We start from the raw sequence: 24,503 nt of genomic DNA on the forward strand, positions 1-24,503 counted from the left end.
CTTGATTTCGAACCTGTGGAGACTGGATCTTATGGCTCTGGCTTTGATTCTAGCTCTAGCTCTTGCTTAGGTTCTGACTCAACAAGAGCAACATGCTTAATCACAACAACGCACAGCATTGAACAATGAATTCAACAACATACAGGGGGCACTGGACAAAAGGTTCAAAAACATCAAACATACATACAACAACAAATTCCCATCCTACGGTCACCCTCTATTTATAGTATATACACTGGGTAGTCAGCCAGTTGTTATAGCTGAATCACCAGTTGACAGTGACAATGAATCAGCCACCTAGTTGATTGAATGCAGACAACCTTGGATTCCTCTATTTTGATGATCCAAACATAAGTCAATTCAAACCCCTTATTAATGTTAGCATTAGCCATCTATGTCGATATTGATCTGACTATCTTGTTGACCTACGAACCTGGATAATTGCCATTATTGAAAGCCTTAAGCTCCAAAAATTTACTTGATAAGAAAGTTGCCTAGTTTGTAATGGTGGCAAATAATGTAGTTAGAGAGAAATCTATCCTGTTTGCAGTCGTGTCAAATGCTATAGTTAAACAAGAAATCTAAATATTGAATACCATTTTTTTATATATATTAATTAATAACTGTTATTGGGTTACACCATTCACCTGGACTCGTTTTTAGTTGGGGACCGAGTGTGATGCTTGCAGTTGGACATTACTGTGCATGTGACCATTCATGTGTTATCCTTGTTTCTTGTTTTAGATCATGCGTTTGCATTGACAGGAAATATGAAAACGCAGATTGGCCTTACCAATGTCACTATTAATTTTTTTCATTTTCTTAGCTATGCACTTGAAATGGATATAGTAGATTTGTAATCTTCTCAATTTGTTTCTTGTAACATGTAGGTGATGCTGGCTATCTTAATAGGTTTGCTTACCATTTTGACATGGCACTTCACAACTGTGTACACCACAAAATCTATAAAGAGTTTAGCCTATGGTCTCCGCTATGAACTTTTACAACGTCCCATCTCAAGAATGTTCAACATACTTAACTCCACTGTGGAAATAACTATGGCACAAGTTCGACTTTCGGAATATGTCGTTGGTCGCTATCCAGTACCTCGAAGCCCTTATCAGCAAGTTCAAGTTGAGTACAACATTTATTTCAGATGCAGATTTCTTGTAGTTGCGTACTTGACCCGCTTGTTGTTTATTCTAGCAAGAAATTCTTCAAAATGCATCCTTAAATCTGTTTGATTGGAACTGTCATCGTGCAGCTATATGATGTGATGATGAATATCACATGGGCTCTGTTTGCAAGTCGGAAAGCACTGACTGCAATAACCATAAATTATGGAAATGGGCGTGTTCAAGCCTTTCATAGAGATCGCAAGAACAATAGTACATTTCATATCTTTTCTGAACCTCCGAATTCAACTTTATCCAATGCTTCAAGGGAAATTGATAGTAAGGAAAGTACATTGAATGCACCTTTTTACAGCTGGGCAAACGGTTTCGTTATTCAGAGCAATTCATCTATCTGGTACAAGGAACCACTTGATCCTTCTACCGGTGAGAAGAATGGCCCTCCTAAGCAGATTCCTCCTGATGACCTCATCAATATTGCTGGTATTTCACAAATACAAGATGGTGGTGCTTCCTGGCATGTAACAGTGAGCAAGTATTCTGACACACCTCTACTTTCTTCTGCATCTCCTGTAATACATCCTACTAAAAAAAATATAGTTGCGGTAGTTGGAGTGAGATCGGCTCTTTCCAGTGTCGGCCAGCTGATGAAAGACTTGGTGGAACTACATAGTGGCTATATGTACTTAACTTCTCAAGAAGGCCATCTGATTGCCACCTCTACTGATGCTCCATTGATAACAAATACATCCGGTAGCCCAAAGCTTATGACTGCTGTGGAATCAAGTCATCCTATCATTAGGGCTGGTGCAATATGGTTGCAAAAGAAGTATGGAAATAGGTTATGTTTCAACAAAGGGGTTCATGTGGAAAATGTCTTGCTTGGACGTCATCGCTATTATATTGACTCCTTTATGTTGAACTTAACAAGACTTCCTCTGGTGAGAACTAAGAACCTTTATACTGGTTTTTCCTGTCTTTGTATCTTATTCTCTTTTACTTGAAATTAACAAGAGTTGCATACCTCTACATTTTAATTAAAATGGTTTTTAAATATGTAATCTTTCCTGTGTATGTGGACAAGCAAGAAGGATGCGTTACATGGGTTCTCATTTTCAGTGCAAATAAACTGTTTTATGATTTTCAAAAAGTGAAACCAGAAAAGGCGAATACTATCATAGTGGCATGTACTCAATGACTAAGATTAACTTAGGCAACATTTCTTTCCCTGACTCTACATTTTATTTTATTTTTATTTGAATAGGAAATTTTCACTATTTAACTGCTAAGCAAAGACCCAGATTAGGTTGATTTCAAAATGCCATTTGATTCAGATATATTTTCTGTCTAAAATATTCCATTCCCAATATCCATTTTAAATGAAATAGTATACCTATGGATAATGTTTTTCCCTGAAATATTTTCAATCTATTCCACGTTATGAACTAAAAGCTGATTTCAAAGGGAGGCATGCTCTGAATATTAGACTACTACTAAAGATTGTACTAATGGTATTGGGATAACCGTAATATTAAAAATGGAAACTCGCAAATAAGAGAACTGGGGATAAAATTGCCAAAATCCTATCAAAAGTGATTTCTGAACTGGTTTTGCTCCCGGTTTGTGAAGCCATGGCAGTCCCATGCTAATTACTGTGCATTCCCTAAGAAGCCCAAATGATGCTAGCAGCATTGTTGACTCCTGAGTGGGCCGCAGACATGGAAGATAAGAGTTGTAACGCAGGCCAAACTACTGAGAGCAATTTGGACACTGAAATATAAAAAAGGGGGGTCAAAATCATTCATTTCAATCATCTGATGGGAGATCTTGCTAGGGTTTCATTGATTTCAATTGCCATTCAAACTGAAACCATATTGTTGAGAAGAGAATTATCAGAAGTTGGAAGCTTATTATGGTCTTGAAAACAGATGAAAAATGCTGAACTGAGGCATTGGGATAAGAAAATTTTCTTTTCAACACCTCAGTTATCCTGGTGATTTTATATGGCTGTGAAATGTCGGTTTTCAGCATCTCTTGTGAGACCTGGAACAACACTAAGGAAATCCAAATAGTTTGGTCACCTAAAATCTTAAAATCAAATGCAACACTCCATACCCCATTCACTTGATTGAAGCAGGATGTACTTTGGTACGGTCTAAAGCAATGAATAGATATTTAGAATATAAAGTACAAACATAAATTGCTGAAGTTTAGCAATGATGGGCATCCTGTTATTGCTTTTAGTATCCACTGCATTCACCATAGGCTCAACGAGGTTGGGCTAGAGATTCATAGGGTTGCCTTAACTATTGGAACATAACAAAAGACAATCAAATTGATAATATATTAATATCAATGATATTAAATAATACATCCCAATTAAGTTTAAAGATAAGCCCTGGAATGACAATGACATCATTAACAAAATGATGTTGAACTCTTGAAGTATGATAAAGATTGTATCAATCCTGATTTGGTTGATCAAAACTATTTTTCCAACGTTATGAGATTAAGAAAACAAAATGAATATTGCTAACATTAGGACCTCTTACCCACCAAAAGTGGGTCACCGCTAGGAGAAACTTTTTTCCTATTCATCTCTTCCAGCCGGCAGCCAGCGGCCCCTGAAAGCCATTGAGTAGCCGATGTAATGTCCCATCCATATCTCCGCCACCTGCGTCAATCATATGTCTCCTCGCGCATTTGCCAAGAGCACATGTTTGAAGGTGGGTTTTTGATCAAAAGGTACTATATTCAGTTTGCAATCGGGTGCTTATGCTTGTTTACTATTTGGGCATTGTTGACCACTGGAGTGGCACCTGATGATTATATGAAGACTCCATGCCCAAAGATGATCTAGAGGAAACTTGTACCATTAGATGTCATGAGTCAACATAGTTTTTTTAACTCTACTTCTATCTTCTCATCATCTTTCTTGTACCCAGATTCCACACTCTGCGGGGAATTGTAATAAGTGATACTAGAAATGATAAGTTTTTGAGTCTGTAATAGGCCTAGGATGTTGGGACTTGGGACTCAATCAGCAAACGAGTACACCTTGGAGTGTTTTTTTATCCGGTTAATTATCCCTTTTTTTTCAGAGGCAGATAATTTTCTAGGTTTTTTCACTCATTTTTTACCCCAAAGCCGGGGTGATGGTTTGAAGGTTGAACTCCTAACACATCTTAGTGTTTAGAGTCGATGTATATTACCATACTTGATCACACAAAAAATTTCGTGGAATTTGGCTAGGTCTAAGTAGGATTTTTAATAATTAAAAATTTCCCGCAAAATGGGATTTTTAATTTATTTTATATGCAATGGTGTAAATAAGTGGCCTTAGGAAATGTCTAGGGTGCGTGACTACTCGAAATTCATCCTCAAAGACCCAACATTATTCTAGGATCCATTTTGGGAGTCAAAAAAGTGACTTATAGTCCTTCAAATGCCAATTTTCCTAATGACAGTAGCAAAAATGAGGAAAAAATTCAAAAAATTGAATAATTGGAAAAATTTAGAAAATTTTCCATGGTCAAAATAAGTCAAATTTTGATATGGAAAGTTAAATAAATATCAAAGGTGATGTAGCAGCAATGTGGGGCCCACCACATGGAGGAAATTCAAGGTCAAAATTCCAAGTGGCAAGTCAAATGGTCCAATGTTGAGTTAAAGAGGCAACGTTGAAATATTACATATTTGAAATATATTAACTCCAGTTGGGATCAAATCTCTTTTCAATCTAAAAGAGATTTGCATCTCAGATGATTTGATCCCTCTCGATCCTTGTTAGATCAATCAGGAATTAAGATAGATTTACACTGATATAATTTGTGTAATGTTCTATGGAGTAGATTCCAGAGTAATATGATGACTGGAGGGATCCTAGTGAGGTTGCTACGCTGGGAGGCAAAGGAATGTAAGGCAAATTTGTTTCTCTCTGCTGTGTTTGTGTTATTTTTAACTGCCGGGTTCTTCCCAAAAGAAAGTGTTTTATGCTAAGGCATGGTATACCTCTGATTTCTGGTGGACAATGCCCGGGGGGAAGAGGTACATCCGATATCGTTCTGTTTCGCCATTCTTCATTTGAGCGCTGGTTCGAATCATTGGATACACAATTTATAGCGTGAGAGGATCTTGGAAATGTGCAAATTTCAAAAGCCTATTTAGAAAAAAATTCTCTCGTGGAGCAAGTCTTTGTGACCAGAAGCAGCAGCAGGCCTCACATCTGACGGAAATGAAAAAGCCAATGTTTGGGAGTTTTTTTTTAGGCCAGCTGAGTAAGCTAAATAATTGAAGTACCTTCAATCAATGAGATAGAGAACCAACTCTCCTTCTTCATTGTCATCATATATACAAGTGAGAATGTGATGCAACAAATTTAACAGCGCTGGGATTGCAAAGACTGCTTTGATAAAAAATTTGTCGTCAGTGCTCACGAATTTCTGGTTAAATGCTTCAATATCTTCGCTTTAGCCTCAGATATCAAGCGAGAGAAACAAATCACCAAACATGGGCTTCTTAAAATTGTTATTTTCCTCACGGAGTACAGGCATGGGTAACAGGTTCGGCATTTCACTATTTACAGGTAACAGGCAGTGTGAACGGGCGGGCAATCAGAGGACAAGGTTTTGTGAGCACAGTGGACAGGCAGCGTGAATAGGGTTTCGTGAGCACAGAGCAATGAGGCAGTTAACTTCTAAATAAGTAAACGTTCGGAACATGGAAAACGGTCAGAAGAGCCAAGGCGTAAAGGGCAAGGAAATTTCAGATTTTGTGGAAACAAATCATTTGGGTCAAGTCAAAATTGCTTCAACAGACAAAACAGGAAGGTGGATTTGGGTAAACGCAAAGCAATATGAAGGCATTTTAAGGCATAGGATTGCTCGCCTTAAATGGGGACAAATGAGAAGAAAACCGATCAAGATCAAGAAAAAGAAAAAGAAAATCAATAAGAAAAACAAAAAAGAAGAAGAATAAATCATTTACAATCCCACATCTACACCTCCTACTTGGTCATCAGATCTATATGTCCAAGAACTGATGAAGGTCAAAACAAGGCTGGAGATTTTGGAAGCCAGGGAACAGGAAAGAGACTACAAAATTTCAGAGATCACAGTAAACCAGTGTCTAATGGAAGGTAATAGAATTTTAAAAGAACAGGTAACAATGTTACAAGAGGCTCTAGAGATAGGGAAACAAGAATGGAAAAACATGAAAGAAGTAATAACAACAAACAGAGATGTGATAATTTCTAAACAAACTCAGGTAGATACACAAGTATCTCAGCAAACTGAGATTTCCAAAGAGAAGGAAAAAATGAACAATGGGAAAGATAGTCCAAAAGAAATCAAAGCTAGAGCTGAAGACGCTAATGGTTACATAAGGACAGAGGAAGAAGAAGATGCAAGTGATCACAGAGCACAGGAAATAGAACAAAAAGAAAGACATGACAGAAAAACAAACTTTATTATCAGGGGAATAAGAGGTTATGGGAAGAATGAAAGCACTCTCAATTTGAAAAGAGACTTTTTGAAAGAGAAACTACATTGGAAAGGGCAAATTTGCCAAGCAAGAAGGGTTGGGAGGATATGTGAAGAGAGGCCTTGACCGATAAAAGTCACCATGGCAAGCGTACAAGAAAAACGACAGCTTTTGGGCAAAAAGAAACTCTTGAAAGGCTCATACTTCTTCCTCAATGAAGATTTAACCAAAAAACAACAAGAGGAGAGAAGGGATGAAGTGGAGAAAATTAGAACAACAAGAAATGAAGGGAAAAGGGCATGGTTGTACAGTGGGAAATATGTTATTACAGTGTTTGGGCCTCTAGGCAAATCAGGGCAGCAAGCTGACAGTAAAGAAAAAACAAAGAATTCAATAATAGAGACGAAAACAACAAGAGCAGCATGGACAAAAGGGGTTGAAGACTCAAATTTGAGTCTTATGTGCCAAACTGCGTAGCAGTCAAATCCCACCCAGGTCTATCTAAGTTTAGTTTGTTGGAATTGTAGAGGTTACCCTTGGAGGAGGGGACTTGGGTTAGGGCCTATTGCGGAAGGTAGAGACATAATTTGTCTCACGGAAACTCATGAGCATGATGGTTGCAAAACTCATGTGTTTGACGGTTATTTGAAGTTGGAAGTTTGGAAAAAGGTAGCAGAAAATGGCAAAGGGTATGGGGGAATACTAGTTTTAGTGAAAGAAAAAGAAGATCGTCACATTCAGTTAATTAAAGAAGATGCAAATAAACAATATTTATGGTTGAAAATATCAAGAGAATGAGAATCACATAAGAATTGCAACATGCTATTTTGCCCCTCAAGTCTCAAAAACTTACAAAAATAAGGGGCTTGACAGCAAGGATCCATATGCAACTTTAAAACAAGATATTGTCGTGTACTCTCAGCAGGGAGAAGTTCTTTTAGTGGGAGATTTCAATGCTAGAACAACAAATAATCAAGCTAGCATCCTTTGTTGCAAAGAGGATAACAATCCTATTTGGCTCACTGAAGAAGAGAATCCCCAATGGGTGAGGTGTTCAAAAGATGACAAAGTTAGCAATCATTTTGGAGATGAGTTGCTTACATTGTGCGGGGATTTCAACCTAATTATTTGCAATGGTCTAGATAGATGGAAAAAGTTTGGGAACTTCACTTGCAACACATACAATGGGGCAAGTGTCATTGACTATGTGATGTGTTCACAAAGCTTAATAGAAAAGATAGATGAAGTTAGTATTGGAGAGCATATTTGGGACTTAAAATTAGACCATAACCCAATTTTTATAAGGTTATCATGGTTAGAAGAAAGACAGCATAAGAGGAAAACCCAATGCTCTCGACAATCACTATCAAGGGGCAAAATTCTTCTAACACAAGAAAATGGTACTATCTTAAAGACAATGTTAGAGAAATTAATTCAGAAAGAGAAAATTGGTTTCAAACGCTTCAGCAGCCATGAGTTAACAAATATAATCCAAAGTGCACTTGAGAAATGCAAAAGCGCAAAAAATAGGAAATCAGAATCAAATTGCTTTCCTGTAAATGCTTGGTTTGATGAGGAATGCAAAATGGCAAGGAGAACCTTGAAAAAGGTAGGAAAAGAGAAGAAGAATGTAAAGTTATATAAGCAGATACTAAAAAGGAAAAAAGATGAGTTCATGCAAACAGGGAGAGAAGAGTTAATATATTTAAGCAGAATAATCCAAAGCTTTTCTGGCAAGAACTGCAACCAAGGAAGAAGCAAATTGAAAATAGTATTATAGCCAATCAATGGTTTGATTATGCAAGGCAACTCTATGAGAAAGAATCTGAGGCGGAGTCCCCCCCTACGATCAACACAAATTCAAAGTTCTTCACATTATAGGAGGTGGAGAATGGAATTAAGAAGCTGAAAACAGGAAAGGCAAAGGACTTGGTTGAACTTCAAGCAGAGTATCTAAAATGGGGAATGAACACTCTTGCACCACACATCATGAAAATATTCAACAACATCATTCAGCAAGGATTCCCAAGAGACTGGACAACTAGCCTAGCAATACCCCTTTTTAAAAGTGGAGACATTAATAATCCATCCAACTATAGAACAATTATGATCAATCCTTTGTTTGCAAAGCTTTTCGGCAGCATGGTAGAAGACAGAATTAGCAAGTGGGCAGAAGTAAAAGAAAAGAGGGCAAGAGGACAAGCGGGTTTTAGGCCGAAACATTCTACAGTGGATCATGGCATCACATTGAGACACATTGTTGAAAAGGTTTGGGAGGACAAAGAAGAAGTATTTTGCTGCTTTGTTGACTTCAAAAAAGCATTTGACACAGTCCCTAGGGATAAGTTGTGGTGTAGAATGGAAGAACTTGAAATTCCTGTGCATTATAGAGCCGCTGTCCATAGACTTTATGAAGAAATGAAAGTCAAAATTAGAACCTCAGCAGGTATTTTAGAAAGCTTTAGAAGTGACATTGGAGTCAAGCAAGGTTGCCTTCTATCCCCCACTCTTTTTGGTCTATATATTGATAAATTGGAAGAGTGGCTAAATCTGCAAGGTGGAGATGGTGTTCTGTTGGGGGAGTTTGTGATAAAGCTTCTTTTATATGTTGATGATATTGTATTGATTTCTAAATCGGCCCATGGATTGCAAATGCACTTATATGTCCTTGAGCATTTTTGTAGAGCAGTGGGGATGCAAGTCAATACTAGCAAGACCAAAATAATGATTTTTTTAATAAAAGGAAGCAGAGCCAACATACTTTCTTTGAAGACAACATTCTTGAAGAAGTAAAGGAGTACAAGTACCTTGGGATTGATTTCAACAACAAACTCAAATGGGAGGACTGCAGAAAGAAGAGAATTTTAGGAGGGTGGAAAGCATTATATGCTCTTCAAAATAGATGTAGAGAGGCAGAGTTATGGGATTGGAAAACGAGTAAAGTGCTTTTTGGACTCTTAGTTTGTCCAGTGATGCTATATGGGTGTGAATTGTGGGCTAGCAGCACTCGTCTCAAAATGGAAACAAACTGAGAAAATCCAAAAACGCTTGATCATGAGCAAGTTCAAAGTAAAAAGTTTGGTACCTTATGAGATAATGTTGAGTGAAATAGGAGCAACTTCCATTGAAGCAATTGCTATGATGCGGCTCATAAGATACCTAAAAGAATTGAACAAATGAGAGTAGGTAGATGGCCTAATGTTATCTTCAATGAAGGCATCAGTGAAAGAAAGAAAACATGGATGAAACAAAACTACACATGGATGCAAAAATGGGATATCTACCTCAATGCCTGTCCCACAAATAGCAAGGAGCTAAAGGATTTTGTTATGGAAAAGTTTCGTAAAAAGGTATGGGGAAAAGAGTTGGGTAGAAAGAAGAAATATTACATTGAGGAATTCAACCCTATGTGTGATTTACAACAAAAAGAGTTCATTGGAGCTAGCATTTCGTGGAGGGCAAAGGTTTTTATTGCTCAATTAAGGACCAACTCACATCAACTTCGGTGTGAAACAGGACGGTGGAAAAGGCCTAAAGAAGCTTGGGAAGAAAGGGTGTGCACATTTTGCACGTCTGGGGCTGTGGAATCGGAAAAACATTTCATTTTGGAATGTGATGCATTCAAAGACATCAGAGAAAGTTATGAGAACATGTTAGCACCAGTTTCTTTTCATTTTCCTTTTAGCAAGGAGATTGTTGGAAGGTTGGGTTAGCTCATCATCAATTTGAATCGGAAAATGACTGAATTGCAAAGAGCGAAAAATAGGGAACCAATGGTCTCATAGACTATTTTTAGTCTCGTGGACCTTAAAATATCATATCATTTTCATTTCATTTCATTGGTGCACATTAAAGTTTGTAGGGGGAAAATAATGAAAACAGCCAGCCAAATGAGTCCCGAATTATCCACTCAGCAGGTATAAAAATCAATTTAAGAGAATTCGTAAAAGTTGAGAAAGTTGAAGGGGGACAAGACTGCCACATAGGACAGACCTTGCCTCCCACTTATCCCCCACTAAAGCTAAAGGAGCAATTAAGTTCATACGCAGCCTAGTTTGGCATCTCCTTCAACACAAATTTTGCTAAGAATTGAGTGGAGGATAGACTGCTACATGCGTAAGATTTTGCCCCCCCACTAACTCATGTTTGTCTCCAAAAGAAAATCAGCATAGACTTTGTTGGAATGTTAAGAGAGGTGTTAAATTGGAAACTAGGGCCAAACTCTATGTGGGTCAGCTTATTTATGGTAGCTGGTATTTTTATTGGACCCCTCTCGTTGAGAGGTGTAGGATTGATCTAAAGATCATCCGATTCCGATAAGTATTTATGGAGATATGAATTTATTTTGATTAAGTAATTATTATCAAGCCGACCAGCTCTTACATCGGCTCAAGAAGCCAAATAGACGTGTCTATTCATCATCCACGTTTTAGTATAAATTGGTGAGGACTTGAAGTCATTTGGGACATGTATTCTTGAGGTGATCTCCTCTCCACGTCTTGGGTTTTTGGAGGAGAGAACCAAAAGAATACGTTGGCCTAGAAGGAGCCCTAGCTGTAAGATGATGCCCTTATCCTACGCTGAGCATGGAGACAAGTCATACACATGGAGACAATCATTACACAAGACAGTCAACGTATCTGCTCCGTTGGAAGAGCCGTAATAAAATCTTGACACTGTTCCGTAGGCACTTATACACTGTCATCTATATGTACAACAATGAAGAATATATATATGTTCGTTGTCATGACTATATCACAATATACACACAATCACCTAAATGCCCTAAACGCTATGAAGATATACGCACAACATTTCAAGGGATACATACGCAGCTATGAACAACATGAAAACCCCAAATCTAGCCGTAGTGCTTAATATGCTGGTTATGAAGACTCTATGTATGCTGGACATATATACGCTGGTTATGAAGACACTCCATGCAGTTGTGAAGACTTAATCCAACATAGTTCATGAAGACATTTGGACATTGTTCGTGAATACGCTGTTCTTAGAAATATTTATGCGTAGTCAAAAGTCAAGAAGATCCGCATTTTGATGAAACAGATCTAGGGTTCAGCTCATAGCTATGATCTGGATATTTAAATGATAAAGTGAAGTTTCTATCTCATTCTAGGCATACCTCTGGGATAAATAAAGCAACAGAAACTGCTATGGAAGATATGCAGTCAAATGTAGCATTACCAATGAATCTTTATATGCAACAAGACGCACTCATGGATGGAAACTTTAACGTAGTTGTGGAAACATTTATACACAGGTCCCAGGATCTAACTGCTATAATAATGTCCAACTACAGTCAAAGAGATCTGGCCCTTATGGTAACCTGTAGCTGTCAAAAGGAATACCAATATGCTATGTGAAGGTGTCAGGAGACCATTAACACAACAAACCCTATACGCAGCAAATAATGGGATTGCGTGGAGGATTCTATAGCCTAGCTGCTTTGCTAGGCTGCAAGCCATAGTAAGCAGCTAATGCTGATATCAACAAAAGCAAATTATTGCAGCATGATAAAGCAACGAGAATACAAAGGCATCAGCATAATGATAATACACATCTGTAAGGACAACAACATAATGATAATACACATCAGTGAGGATAGCAACATGATGATGATGCATATTAGTATGGGCAGCATTATAAGATCATGAACATGAAGGGCAACATGATGAGATCATAGACATGGGCAGCATGATAATTATCATGTTTAGTGTAGCATGGTGCAGTATGCAGTGGTGCAGCTAGAGGACCAGATGTAGCACGATGATAGGTGAAGGAGTCATCTTGGAGAATCAGTTGAAGCAAAATGTCTTCCACTGATCTCATCGTTATAGGAGATGATCTATGCTTAGATCTAGATAAGTCAAAGTGTTGACTTCTGTTATCGCTCTCTCTCTCTTTCTCTGCTGAACTTTGAAGAACATAAAAGAAGAATTGATCAAGGGTTTCTCCACACATTGTGGGGTTTGTCTCTGTATCGCGCCACATCTTGTGTCGTCTTGTCTTGGCTTGTCTTCTGCGATTTATATTTATGTTCTATCTGCAGTTTATCTTAATGCTGATGTGATTGCTAACTGTGAAAATTTAAATAAATTTCTTTAGCGTAGAACATACCTAAACTTAAGTATCAGAGGTGAGGTGAAGACAATGCCCAAGCAAGAGTGAAAGAGCAAAAGATAGTTGAGACAAGACAAAAGGATCAATGGGTTCTTCACAATTCACTTAGGGTGAAGTCGAAGCAGAGCATATTATCAGAATGGCGCAGCAGAACCTCTGATGGCATACCTAAAGATCACTTCATTGGGAAGTTCGGATCTAAGGGTGGAAGGGAAGGTAGATTTCTTGGTTATGAGTTCGGCCCTTATGCGAATGGCAAAGATGTTGGTCATCAAGGACATGGACGACTCTCAAAGGAAGGAAGGAACCCTAGGAATGGAATTCGAAGGTTTTAAGGTGGCATTCGTCGATGGGAAGATACGTGTTTGAAAATAGAATTTTCGAAGATGCTTTTGAGTTCATGGATGTATTAAGTTACAGGAAGTCCACTGGGGATCATGTTCATTGACACATAGCACCGGAGGTTTGTGAGTTAGATGGTGACAGGGAAGCCTGAATTCAAAAGGAGCATGAAGGTACATGTCTGAGATGTACTGAAGGAAAATCTTATAAGGGGACCATCCCCCTCATGCCACAGGTCCATAGGTTTGGAACAACTAGAGGAGTTTGATTCATGATCAGGAATCTCATGCATGCAGAGCCCTCCATGGCTTGAAGCAAGACACCCCGAGCATAGTATGAGAGGATCAACAGTTGTCTGATGAAGCTAAGATTCACTAGGAGTGAAATTGATCCAAACCATCCGAAGGTTGTGGATGACAGACCTCTCATACCGACACTTGTGTCTGATAGGTGAAGACCCTCTCATTTGTAGAAGACAGAGGGAGTTGGATTCCGAATGTGGAAAGATAAACTGCTAGCCTGTGACTACCTCGAGGATCTTAACTTTCAGAAGTTATATGGTAGTGATGTCGGAACAGATTTGGGAAATGCTTCTGAGTTTCATTCGCGTTGATGTTCTTGGTGAACCTCCGCCTGAACATATGTTTTGCAGTTAGCATTGTGAGATGTCTTCAGGACACAATCTCTCATGGATTGAGATACACTGTCGGAAATATGAAACTGCATGATTATTCAAATGCTGATTAGGCAGGTAGTGTGTAGGATCATTAGAGCACTTCTTAGTGCTGTTTCTCTTTGGATTCTGCTTCGATATAACGTATGAGTAGGAAGTAGAAGTCGGTTGCCATAAAGCACCATCAAGACCGGATACATATCTACGAGTATGATCTCGTATGAAGCTGCCTGGTTGGGGAAGCTCTTCAGTGAGCTGTTTGATCACATACCATTGTGATTCTCTTTAACAACCAGAGGTGGGATTCGATTATTGAGGAATCCTGTATTCATCGATTGCTCCAGCAGATAAACATCATCTGGGATATGGTAAGTCGAAAAGTAAGGAGGCTCCATCACATTAAGATGATGTACAAGTCGATACACCTTGTCAAATCCCTGAGGAAAGATCTTATCTGTGATTTTTCCAAACGACTTGGAGTTGTCAAGAAACCCTTGTACAAGGGTCCTGCATGTTGCATGCATTGAGCTCTAGGAGCTCTGAGGGCTTGCGGTTATTACTGGAGCAACATATGACCACAAGGTGACTCACCCGCCCCTGGTGGTGCGCACTGGAACAAGATGATTCGCTCTCTTGTGGGACAAGATGATTCGCTCTCTTGTGGAACATGATGATTCGCCCTCCTGTGCAGAAGGATGATTAGTTCTCCTGTGAGGCCTGGATTGATGTGTTCTCCATGGCGATTGTAGCAGGATTGATGTGTTCTCCTGTGAGGCCTGGATTGATGTGTTCTCCATGGTGATTGTAGCAGGATTGATGTGTTCTCCTGTGAGGCCTGGATTGATGTGTTCTCCATGGCGATTGTAGCAGGATTGATGTGTTCTCCTGTGAGGCCTGGATTGATGTGTTCTCCATGGCGATTGTAGCAGGATTGATGTGTTCTCCTGTGAGGACAGGATTGATTAGTTCTCCTATCGAGGCATCCTACCCATGCAGTCTGGGACTCATGGGAAGTACTGCTCATCTGATCAATGAGCAGGGAAATGAAGTTAGGGACCATAGTAGTACCGATGGACACATCGTTGTATCTACCGTACTCTCTACGCTAGGATGACCTCCATTGATCTGGGATCAATGATACTGGTCTGGGACTAGTGGTAGGAGTTGTACCATACTATGACGTTGACTTTGGGTCGGTTGAGATTGGTTTGGGACCAATGGTACATACTCTGAGACTGACTTCGTGTCAGTGCAGTACTGGTCTGGGACCAGTGAGAGTGGTACATACTATGACGCTGACTTAGGGTCGGTTGACCCTGGTCTGGGACCAGTGGTACACTCTCTGAGACTGCGATATTGGTCTGGGACTAGTGGTAGGAGTTGTATCATACTATGACACTGACTTCGGGTTGGTTGAGACTAGTCTGGGACCAGTGGTACATACTCTGAGACTGACTTCATGTCAGTGCAGTACTGGTCTGGGACCAGTGAGAGTGGTACTTACTATGACACTAACTTAGGGTCGGTTAAGACTGGTCTGGGACCAGTGGCACACTCTCTGAGACTGCGATACTGGTCTGGGACTAGTGGTAGGAGTGGTACGCACTCTGAGACTGACTTCGGGTTAGTGGAGAATGGCATGAGACATTCTCGATCAATTCTTCTTCTTCATAGTTCAGTAGAGCTAAGCTGAGCAGAGCAGAGCAGAGCCAACAGAGCTGAGCAGAGCCAACAGAGCTGAACAAAGCCCGCATAGCCAGCAGAGCTGAGCAAAGCAGAACAGAGCCAGCAGAGCAGAGTAGAGCCAGTAGAGCTGAGCAGAGCAGAGAAGAGAAAGCAGTGCTGAGCAGAGCTGGGCAGAGCAGTGCAGGGCACTGATGGCAAAGGTAGTACAGTTGGACTTATGGATCAGCGGATGGAGTTCTCCCTAGTTGAGAGGGAGTGTTAAATTGGAAACTAGGGCCAAACTCCATGTGGGTCAGCTTATTTATGGCAGCTGATATTTTTATTGGACCCCCTCTCGTCGAGAGGTGTAGGATTGATCTAAAGATCATCCAATTCTGATAAGTATTTATGGAGATATGAATTTATTTTGATTAAGTAATTATTATCAAGCCGACCATCTCTTATGTCGGCTCAAGAAGCCAAATAGAAGTGTCTATTCATCATCCATGTTTTAGTATAAATTGGTGAGGACTTGAAGTCATTTGGGACATGTATTCTTGAGGTGATCTCCTCTCCACGTCTTGGGTTTTTGGAGGAGGAGAGAACCAAAAGAATACGCTGGCCTAGAAGGAGTCCTCGCTGCAAGATGATGCCCTTATCCTACGCTGAGCATGGAGACAGTCATTACACAAGACAGTCAACGTATCTGCTCCGTTGGAAGAGCCGTAGTAAAATCTTGACGCTGTGCCGTAGGCACTTATACACTGTCATCTATATGTACAACAATGAAGAATATATATACGTTCGCTGTCATGACTATATCACAATATACGCACAGTCACGTAAATGCCCTAAACATTATGAAGATATACGCACAACATTCAAGGGATACATTCACAGCTATGAATAGCATGAAAACCCCAAATCTAGCCGCAGTGCTTAATACGCTAGTTATGAAGACTCTATGTACACTGGACATATATATGCCAGTTATGAAGACACTCCACGCAGTTGCAAAGACTTAATCCAACACAGTTCATGAAGACATTTGGACGTTGTTCATGAATACATTGTTCTTAGAAATATTTATACGCAGTCAAAAGTCAAGAAGATCCGCATTTCGATGAAACAGATCTAGGGTTTAGCGCATAGCTATGAGTTGAATATTTAAATGATAAAGTGAAGTTTCTATCTCATTCTGGGCATACCTCTCGGATAAATAAAGCAACAGAAACTGCTATGGAAAAGACGCAGTCAAATGCAGCATTACCAATGAATCTTTATACTCAACAAGACGCACTCATGGATGGAAAATTTAACGCAGTTGTCGAAACATTTATACGTAGGTCCCAGGATCTAACTGCTATAATAATTTCTAGCTATAGTCAAAGATATCTGGCCCTTATGGTAACCTGTAGCTGTCAAAAGGAATACCAATACGCTGTGTGAAGGTGTCAGGAGACCATTAACACAGCAAACCCTATACGAAGCAAATAATGGGATTGCGTGGAGGATTCTATAGCCTAGCTGCTTTGCTAGGCTGCAAGCCATAGCAAGCAGCTAAGGTTGATATCAACAAAAGAAAATTATTGCAGCATGATGAAGCAACGAGAAGGCAAAGGCAACGACATAATGATAATACACATCTGTAAGGACAACAACATAATGATAATACACATTAGTAAGGACAGCAACATGATGATGATGCATATTAGTATGGGCAACCTTATAAGATCATGAACATGAAGGGCAGCATGATGAGATCATAGACATGGGCAACATGATAATTATCATGTTTAGTGCAACATGGTGCAGTATGCAGTGGTGCAGCTAGAGGACCAGATGCAGCACGATGATAGGTGAAGGAGTCATCTTGGAGAATCAGTTGAAGCAAAATGTCTTCAACTGATCTCATCATTATAGGAGATGATCTCTGCTCAGATCTAGATAAGTCAAAGTGTTGACTTCTGTTATCGCTCTCTCTCTCTTTCTCTGCTGAACTTTGAAGAACATAAAAGAAGAATTGATCAAGGGTTTCCCCACACAATGTGGGGTTTGTCCTTGGCTCGCGCCACATCTTGTGTCGTCTTGTCTTGGCTTGTCTTCTGCGATTTATATTTATGTTCTATCTGCAGTTTATCTTAATGCTGATGTGATTGCTAACTGTGAAAATTTAAATAAATTGCTTTAGCATAGAACATACCTAAACTTAACAAGAGGTTAACTCAAGTTTTTTTGATGGCTATCTACGCCTTAAACTCCACTTAGTTTCCATGATGCCAGTGAAAAGGTACCTACAACAGTCAACGCAGTGCAGTAAGAGACACACACAGCTGTCATTTAGTGGAGGATTTATCATAGTAGTCAAGCAAATATTTTGAGGGAGCTTGTCTCCCATTTACTTCAGTTATATATGCACTTGGCAAGTAGCTCTCGCACTAATCAACAGTTAGGAAATTTGGCACATGAGGAAAGGATATACACTGCCCAGCTAAGGAGATATGCACAATAGTCATATCAGCCACTTGTTTGATCATTACTACACTCAGAGATTCATTGGAACTTGGTCAAATATCACAACCACTTGTACAAATTCGTTTTTATCATTGGGATTATCTCCATTCCACACTTGTCACTTCCACTCACATTGGGATCGACTCTCATATTTCTATTTAAATGAGCTTTGGCTCTCATATTTGTACCTTTAGAACGAGCTATTGGGCTTACAGACGCTCTGCTGGATTTTGTATTCATTTTCATATAATTAAAGAGACTTTGGGGTACTATTGTGTTGGTGTTCTCCTTCCATTTCTTAAGGTGATGTTATTTCAATTATTGTGCTTTACGTTCTACATGTATGTTGGATCATGCTAGTTATCATTTTGCTACTTGTTTGGATTAACATATGCAAGCTATCTTGTATGGTTTTTGGGTTAGAGAAATACTCTAGGAAGATGAGCACTAGAAGATTTTTGGTGAAATCTCTAGCCTTCTCCTCCATTGTATAATCTAATCCCTTTATGATTGCTGACATCTTTTTCCAAGTGTGTAGAGATCTTTAGATTTGGTTGAAGGATTTACTTGGGCGTGGTGTAACTCTCCAATAGATGAAATAACTCCCAAGGTCAAGAATAGAAGGACCCAATCGGTTTGCCTCAAGGATCTCATCAAACGATTTTGAAAGAGGGAGTTTCCTTTCCTCTAGCCTACTAAGATCCCATAAATTTAAATTAAATATTTTTCTTGATCAATATATTGTGCTTTCAAGGATTTTATTTGCTACCTAGAGCACGGTTTTAACTAGACAAGTATGGAGTTCCACTTGCATGTCTTGATCTAGTTCTTGTACACTAATTGTAGATTATCATTTTGAATCTTTCTTGTCATCTTTGTCTTCTTTTCAGGATTATTTTGGCTTTCCATTTGAAAGCATCTCACTTCATTTTAAGCAATTACAATTTCATTTCTTAAAGAGCAATACTTTGAAGGCACTGGTTGTTTATGTATTTCAGGCTTATCTTGTGTATTGATGGTTATTGCTCATACCATTTTTTGCTTATAAATCTTAAAGAAATAATCTGTTTAACTCTAACAATTCTCCTAGAAACTCACATCTCTTTAACTTAACTTTTCATTAGGGACCACCCCCCTTAGCTAACCTAGGAAATAGCTTAAACAGAGGGAGAGGGGATTTAGTGTGACAACCCCTTCTTTGAGTTCCCTGCCACCAACCACACCTTGTGGGGTTGAAGGCTTTTCTCACTGACTTGAAGGTAGGTGTACGCGGTAGGGTCAACATGCATTTTGACATGTATTATGGGTTAACTTGGAAGAAAGAAGGGTCTTGGCCGTGAACTTGTTCCCTTACCTTAAATGGGGTTTAATTTTCAATCCTAGTCCAGTGAGACCTCCCCTAATGGCCCAATGGGTATAGGTGGGGCACTACTTGGGAAGCCATGATTGAGATAGTGTAGCCCCAACTCTCCCTATTCCATACTTACCACTTTCCATCTTACATTATAAGCCCCTATTCCACCTCCCTTCTTTGGGTTTAATTAACCACTGGTTCTCGGGGATTTTGGCACCCACACACCCTCATACTTGGGTAGGGCCTGGAAATGTACCGTGGGAGGTTGATGCAGCTAAAAGAAATAGAAAAGGCATATGATGGCTATTTTACCACAAAATCTAGCAGGGGCCTAAAGGTGGAAAACCTATGGGACAACTACTAGACTAAGTCCCTTGTTGTTTACAGACTTTCATCGATGGGAGGAGTTCTGGTATGATTATGATCACCTATAATAGATATTCTAGGTTTGAAGGTTCAAGGTGACAAAGCGAGAGCTCATTCAAAGAGAGGCTCAATAAAGGTATGAGGCTTCAAAGAAGAAACTGCTCTCTAAGAAAAACCCTAGGAAAGAAAGCATAAGACCTAAGGTTTTGAGGTTTCTCAATGGTAATAGGTATTCACGAGGTCAAGGCCCGAGATAAGAAAGGGCTTCTTATAAATTATTCCAATGAATACTATGTTCATACAACCCTCAAAGAAGTCCCCAAACCAAGGAGATACAAGCTAGGTTTTACCTTCCTAGGGCACACCTAGGGCACAAGATATGGACGAAGAACCATGAGAAACCTACCAAACTTGGAGATCCTCTAGGCAAGACCTTAGGGAAGAGCCTTGTGTTCATGGAATCCACCAATTCACCCTCTAAAGAATTTCGCTTGATGCCCTAGCCTAGCCATCCAAGAGGAAGGGGATTGGAATTTTAAGGAGAAGAAATATGGAGGAGAGGGTTGATCACCAAATTCCTTGGACTAGTGCCTAGTCCTTTGGCTAATGGAGTCTTATATGATTAAGATAAGATAGTCTTCTATGGAGGCTTGAAATCGATGCCCTAGGTACCAACTTCAAACATTTACCCTCTTCAAGATATGATGGAGTTTCAAGAAGAATCAAAGACATTCATTCACTAGGAACATTGATTACATGTCTTTCATTGGATAACATATGCAATACCCTACTAGAAGAGCTTTCCAAATTTGATTTTCAACAATTAGGGCACAAATTCACATATTCTAGAGCAACAATTCCATACGTTAAACCATTTTCAAAGAAAAATTCCATTAACAAGAAGCACTTGGAAAGAGACATGCAATATATCCATCCATCATTCAAGAAGAAGCTCCAAAGAAGAAAAGAAAATCATCTTCCACACATCAAAATGCATCAAAAGGGTGTCCAATAGCTCCAAAGAAAAAGTGAGTTCTTTACAAGAGAACTAATCCAAGTGTGATGATCATCTCTCACAAATGAAAGTGAGTTCTATTTATATGAGACCTTAGAGGTTGAATTATTAGCCTAAGGCCCCCTAACATTATAAAAATGTTCAAAATACAAGTCTTGGTCACAAGCCGACCAAATAGCTTTTATAAATTATGAATTACCCATCCAAATGCTAGTCGAATTGATGACATCATGTTGATGTAGGGCCGTTGGAGGGCCACATTGAGTCCTCTTTGTGCAAAAATGTGAGAGAGGGCTCTATAGATCTCAAACAAAGGATGGCCCCTTGGTCACCATGCAAGTCATCATGTGGTGCCCCAAACTCACATGTTGGTCTCATGGGTCTCCTAATGATAGAATAGCCTGTAGATTTTTACTATAGATTCAACATCTCATGTGATATATTGAAACACAGGCCAAGTATCTACTTTACTCTTCAGCGAAAGCCAAACTAGATCGATGAAAACAATAATTAGAAAGAGGAAGAATATCAATGGCACATAACACAATATTTCTCTAAGGAAAGCAACTGCTCAAAATCCCGACTATCTATATTGCATTAACCAGAAGATATGAGAAGAAAATACTGTGCTTGTTCCTCTTGAACAATTCTTACACAAGTATAATCTAACTCTCTGCTCGCAAGCTAGCTCAATCCAACACTTACCCTATCCTACTGCCTTCCAAGCCCCTACTTGCTTGCGCAATTCCTGGGAGAATTAGCCCATATTTAATTGGGAAATCCTTCTTCCATAACTGCGCAATCCAAACTTAGGTCCTCAATTGATTGAATGCACCATCTATACAACACAAAAATAATACAACTGATAGTACACTGTCCCTGCACTTTAGTCTCAACTGGGTCTTCCTCTGAATTGACATGCATGGGTTATTATTGAGTGAATCTTCAGTTAGCTAGTGTGGCACTGAGGATGCACTGGTGCACCAACTCACTACTAGAACTCTACTAGTTCCTCCAACAATTAGAAATAGTTTAACTAACTATAACTTAGCTAGATTGAGTTATCTAATTACAACTCCAATAAACTCAATCTGGACCCCTAAAACTTAGGGATCACACCTACATGATTCCAGATAGACTTCGAACTTGAATTTCCTAAGCTAAGTAAGTCAACTTAACTTAGTTAACTATTACAAGTTGCTATGAGAAAATAATTACAATTTAATTCTCAATTTAATTCAAGGACAAATTAAATTGGAATTTCTAGATGTTATTTTTAACATTTCTTGTTGCTATTTTCAACACTCCCTCTCAACAAGAAAGGAATTCAACTCTATCTTGGTCTTGAACCTTTGGAATGTTCTGCATGCAATACTTTTCTCTAGTGTTGTTGCTACAACAACTCCTGAAACTGAAAAAAACATCCAACCTGAATCAATATGATGCATCTGTCATCAAAGTCTCTGGCTGCTACTAGCTCTGCCTCCGTTGACTGAAAACTCTGCACTTCTACTGAATCTGCCTTTCTGAACTGTTGTCTACTCTGCTCTATGCTCTCTAGTATCTCACTGCTCTAGCCTTTGTGTGAAAATTTAGAATACCCAAATTTCTACTGCAACAACTGATTAAGTATCTTCTATTTGTTAAATTACTGAACAAATTATTTACTGCATCCTACAATAAATACCGAAACTAATACATTGCAGCCTTCACCAACTAAAATAAATGCGGAAACAAGAAACAGAGCAAGAAATAAATACACAACACATGGCACCGTTATTTTTGGACCAATGTCCCTTGAAAAACCCAATGTAGGAAAATCAGTGCAGCAACTGAGGGTTTGTATTATTAAGCAGTAGTTTTCTGAATACAATCTTTGGATGCCTTATTGGCTATCCAATACAGAGAATCTAACTAGCAGAAGATTAGTGAGAAATACCTCACACTACCACTAGTGATGTGACACCGATCCAGGCCCTGGATGGTTGTTCCCACGCTGGCTCGGCCTAGTTATTGTGTCGCCCTACGCAGTTCTGCATCAACCTCTCTAGGGATCTGTGTCACCTCTTCCCGGATCCTTATTGTTTGGAGCTTCATTCCACTAGCTCTCCGGTCTCACACCTCGGCTTCTAGCACTAGAACTCGACTTCCCAGTTGAATTTCGGACTCCCTCTAAAGCTCTGCACTGCCTCTGCATGAGTTTACACTGCCCAACGTAGCCTTTGTGTTGCCCCTTCTAGATCTCTCTCTGCCTCGTCTATGATGTATTCCCGGATCAGGAAATCTCGCTCCGGAACTATCCCTACCCCTCACTGCAAGAAATCCCCTCGATCGATTCTCTAGCAACTGTTGCATTGCCCTCTCTGAGAAATTCGATCTCTTGATGTCTCTCCGATGTATTTTCGAAATGCCCATCGAAGTCCTTCTTATAATCCTCCAGTTGAGTAATTAACGACATAGATTAGATTCTAATTGTTGTCGCGCAGATTGACATGACGACGCTTAGACCGGGGGCTGTCACTCTGATCCCCGATCCTTTCGTTTAAGCCTGTCTCCCGCGGCTAAGGGGGGTAGTCCCTGTGAGATGATGAGACCAACTGCCGACCAGTTGGTTGGGAGACACGAGACACGATAAGAAAAAGCACTAGATGGATTTAGAAATTAAAAGGCCAGTGCCTTGTGGAGGTTGTTGTTAAAGCGATTACTTGTTAGATGATATAGAAACATAAACTGTGAACAGCAATCATTTGTCATCAAAAGATATCAGTTAAATCACAATGTTCTTAGAATGACCAAAACGATATCCAACAACTGAAAATTTGAAAAGATGAATGCTTTAAATCACCACGAGTCATAAACCATTAACCAGATATCATATTTGTATCTCGACTTGAAAATTCAAATCTCAGCGTGAAAGATATAACATGAAAACAACTGAATCTGGCAAAAATAATTTTCCACAAAATTTTTATTTTCAAAACTTTTTTTTTTTAAATAAATTTTAAAACTAAAAAATATCTATACTAAAACAAAATTTAAATTCAAAATTTAAATCTAAAACTAAGATCCTAAAAAGCCCTTTTTTAAGAATTTTAATTTTTTAAACTTTAAACAAAACCTAAAAATTGAAAAATCTAAATTAAAATCTACGCTAACTCTTTTTATTTTTTCCTTTTATATTTAATAAAATCTAAAAAATAAAAATGAAACTATGTAAAAATAAATTTAAATCTAAAATCTAAACAATATACAAATCGTAAATCTAAAAATAACCTACAACGTAACCACCAAAAACCTATGAATTTAAAACAATCCAAAATGTGCTGATAAAATATTACACGGACAAAAAAAATCGTAACCCAGGCTCAGAGACTAATTTTTTTTTCGTTATGAGATAAGGTGACGGCGGTGGATAGAAACCAGTTCGAAACTCACCTGGAAAACGCTGATACTCAGCCACCGGAGGAAATACGTGACTTGGAGACGATCGACGTTTGGAAATGGCAGACAAACTGAAAGTTTTGCGAAAGCTTCTACGTGAGGACGCACGGGGGCAGATAGGTTTAAACGCTTCTCCTTTTATCAGTAAAATGCACGTCCGCAATACCAAATAACCATGGTCTGATGGATTGTTTCAATGCGTTATCAATAGCGCTTGAAAAACCTCCCACAATCGACGGCGGCAATGAGACTTAATGCAGGCGTGGAGGAATTGGACAATGATACGCAGAGCCAGTAATGAAATTCTGCTAACGTACGTGGATAAATGCTGAAGCCACTGGGTGTGATTTTGTTTGCATAACCAACAGAAAATCGGCA

The 24,503-nt window shown here is 39.2% G+C and overlaps 1 protein-coding gene across 2 annotated transcripts in view; it reads left to right on the forward strand.

Annotated features, from left to right (window-relative positions):
• LOC149225302 (histidine kinase 1-like) overlaps window positions 1-24,503 on the forward strand; it is a 493,646-nt gene that overhangs the window by 103,974 nt on the left and 365,169 nt on the right. For both annotated transcript variants that reach the window (XM_089377050.1, XM_089377051.1), the window contains exons 2-3: window positions 891-1,133; window positions 1,265-2,074. In XM_089377050.1, coding sequence (XP_089233176.1) covers window positions 891-1,133; window positions 1,265-2,074 — 1,053 coding nt within the window. The remainder of the gene's footprint in view (window positions 1-890; window positions 1,134-1,264; window positions 2,075-24,503) is intronic.

This window comes from Pinus tabuliformis, chromosome J (genome assembly GCF_031772625.1).
Source record: "Pinus tabuliformis cultivar Carrire ecotype Pingquan chromosome J, CPIR1, whole genome shotgun sequence".
Taxonomy (NCBI): Eukaryota; Viridiplantae; Streptophyta; class Pinopsida; order Pinales; family Pinaceae; genus Pinus; species Pinus tabuliformis.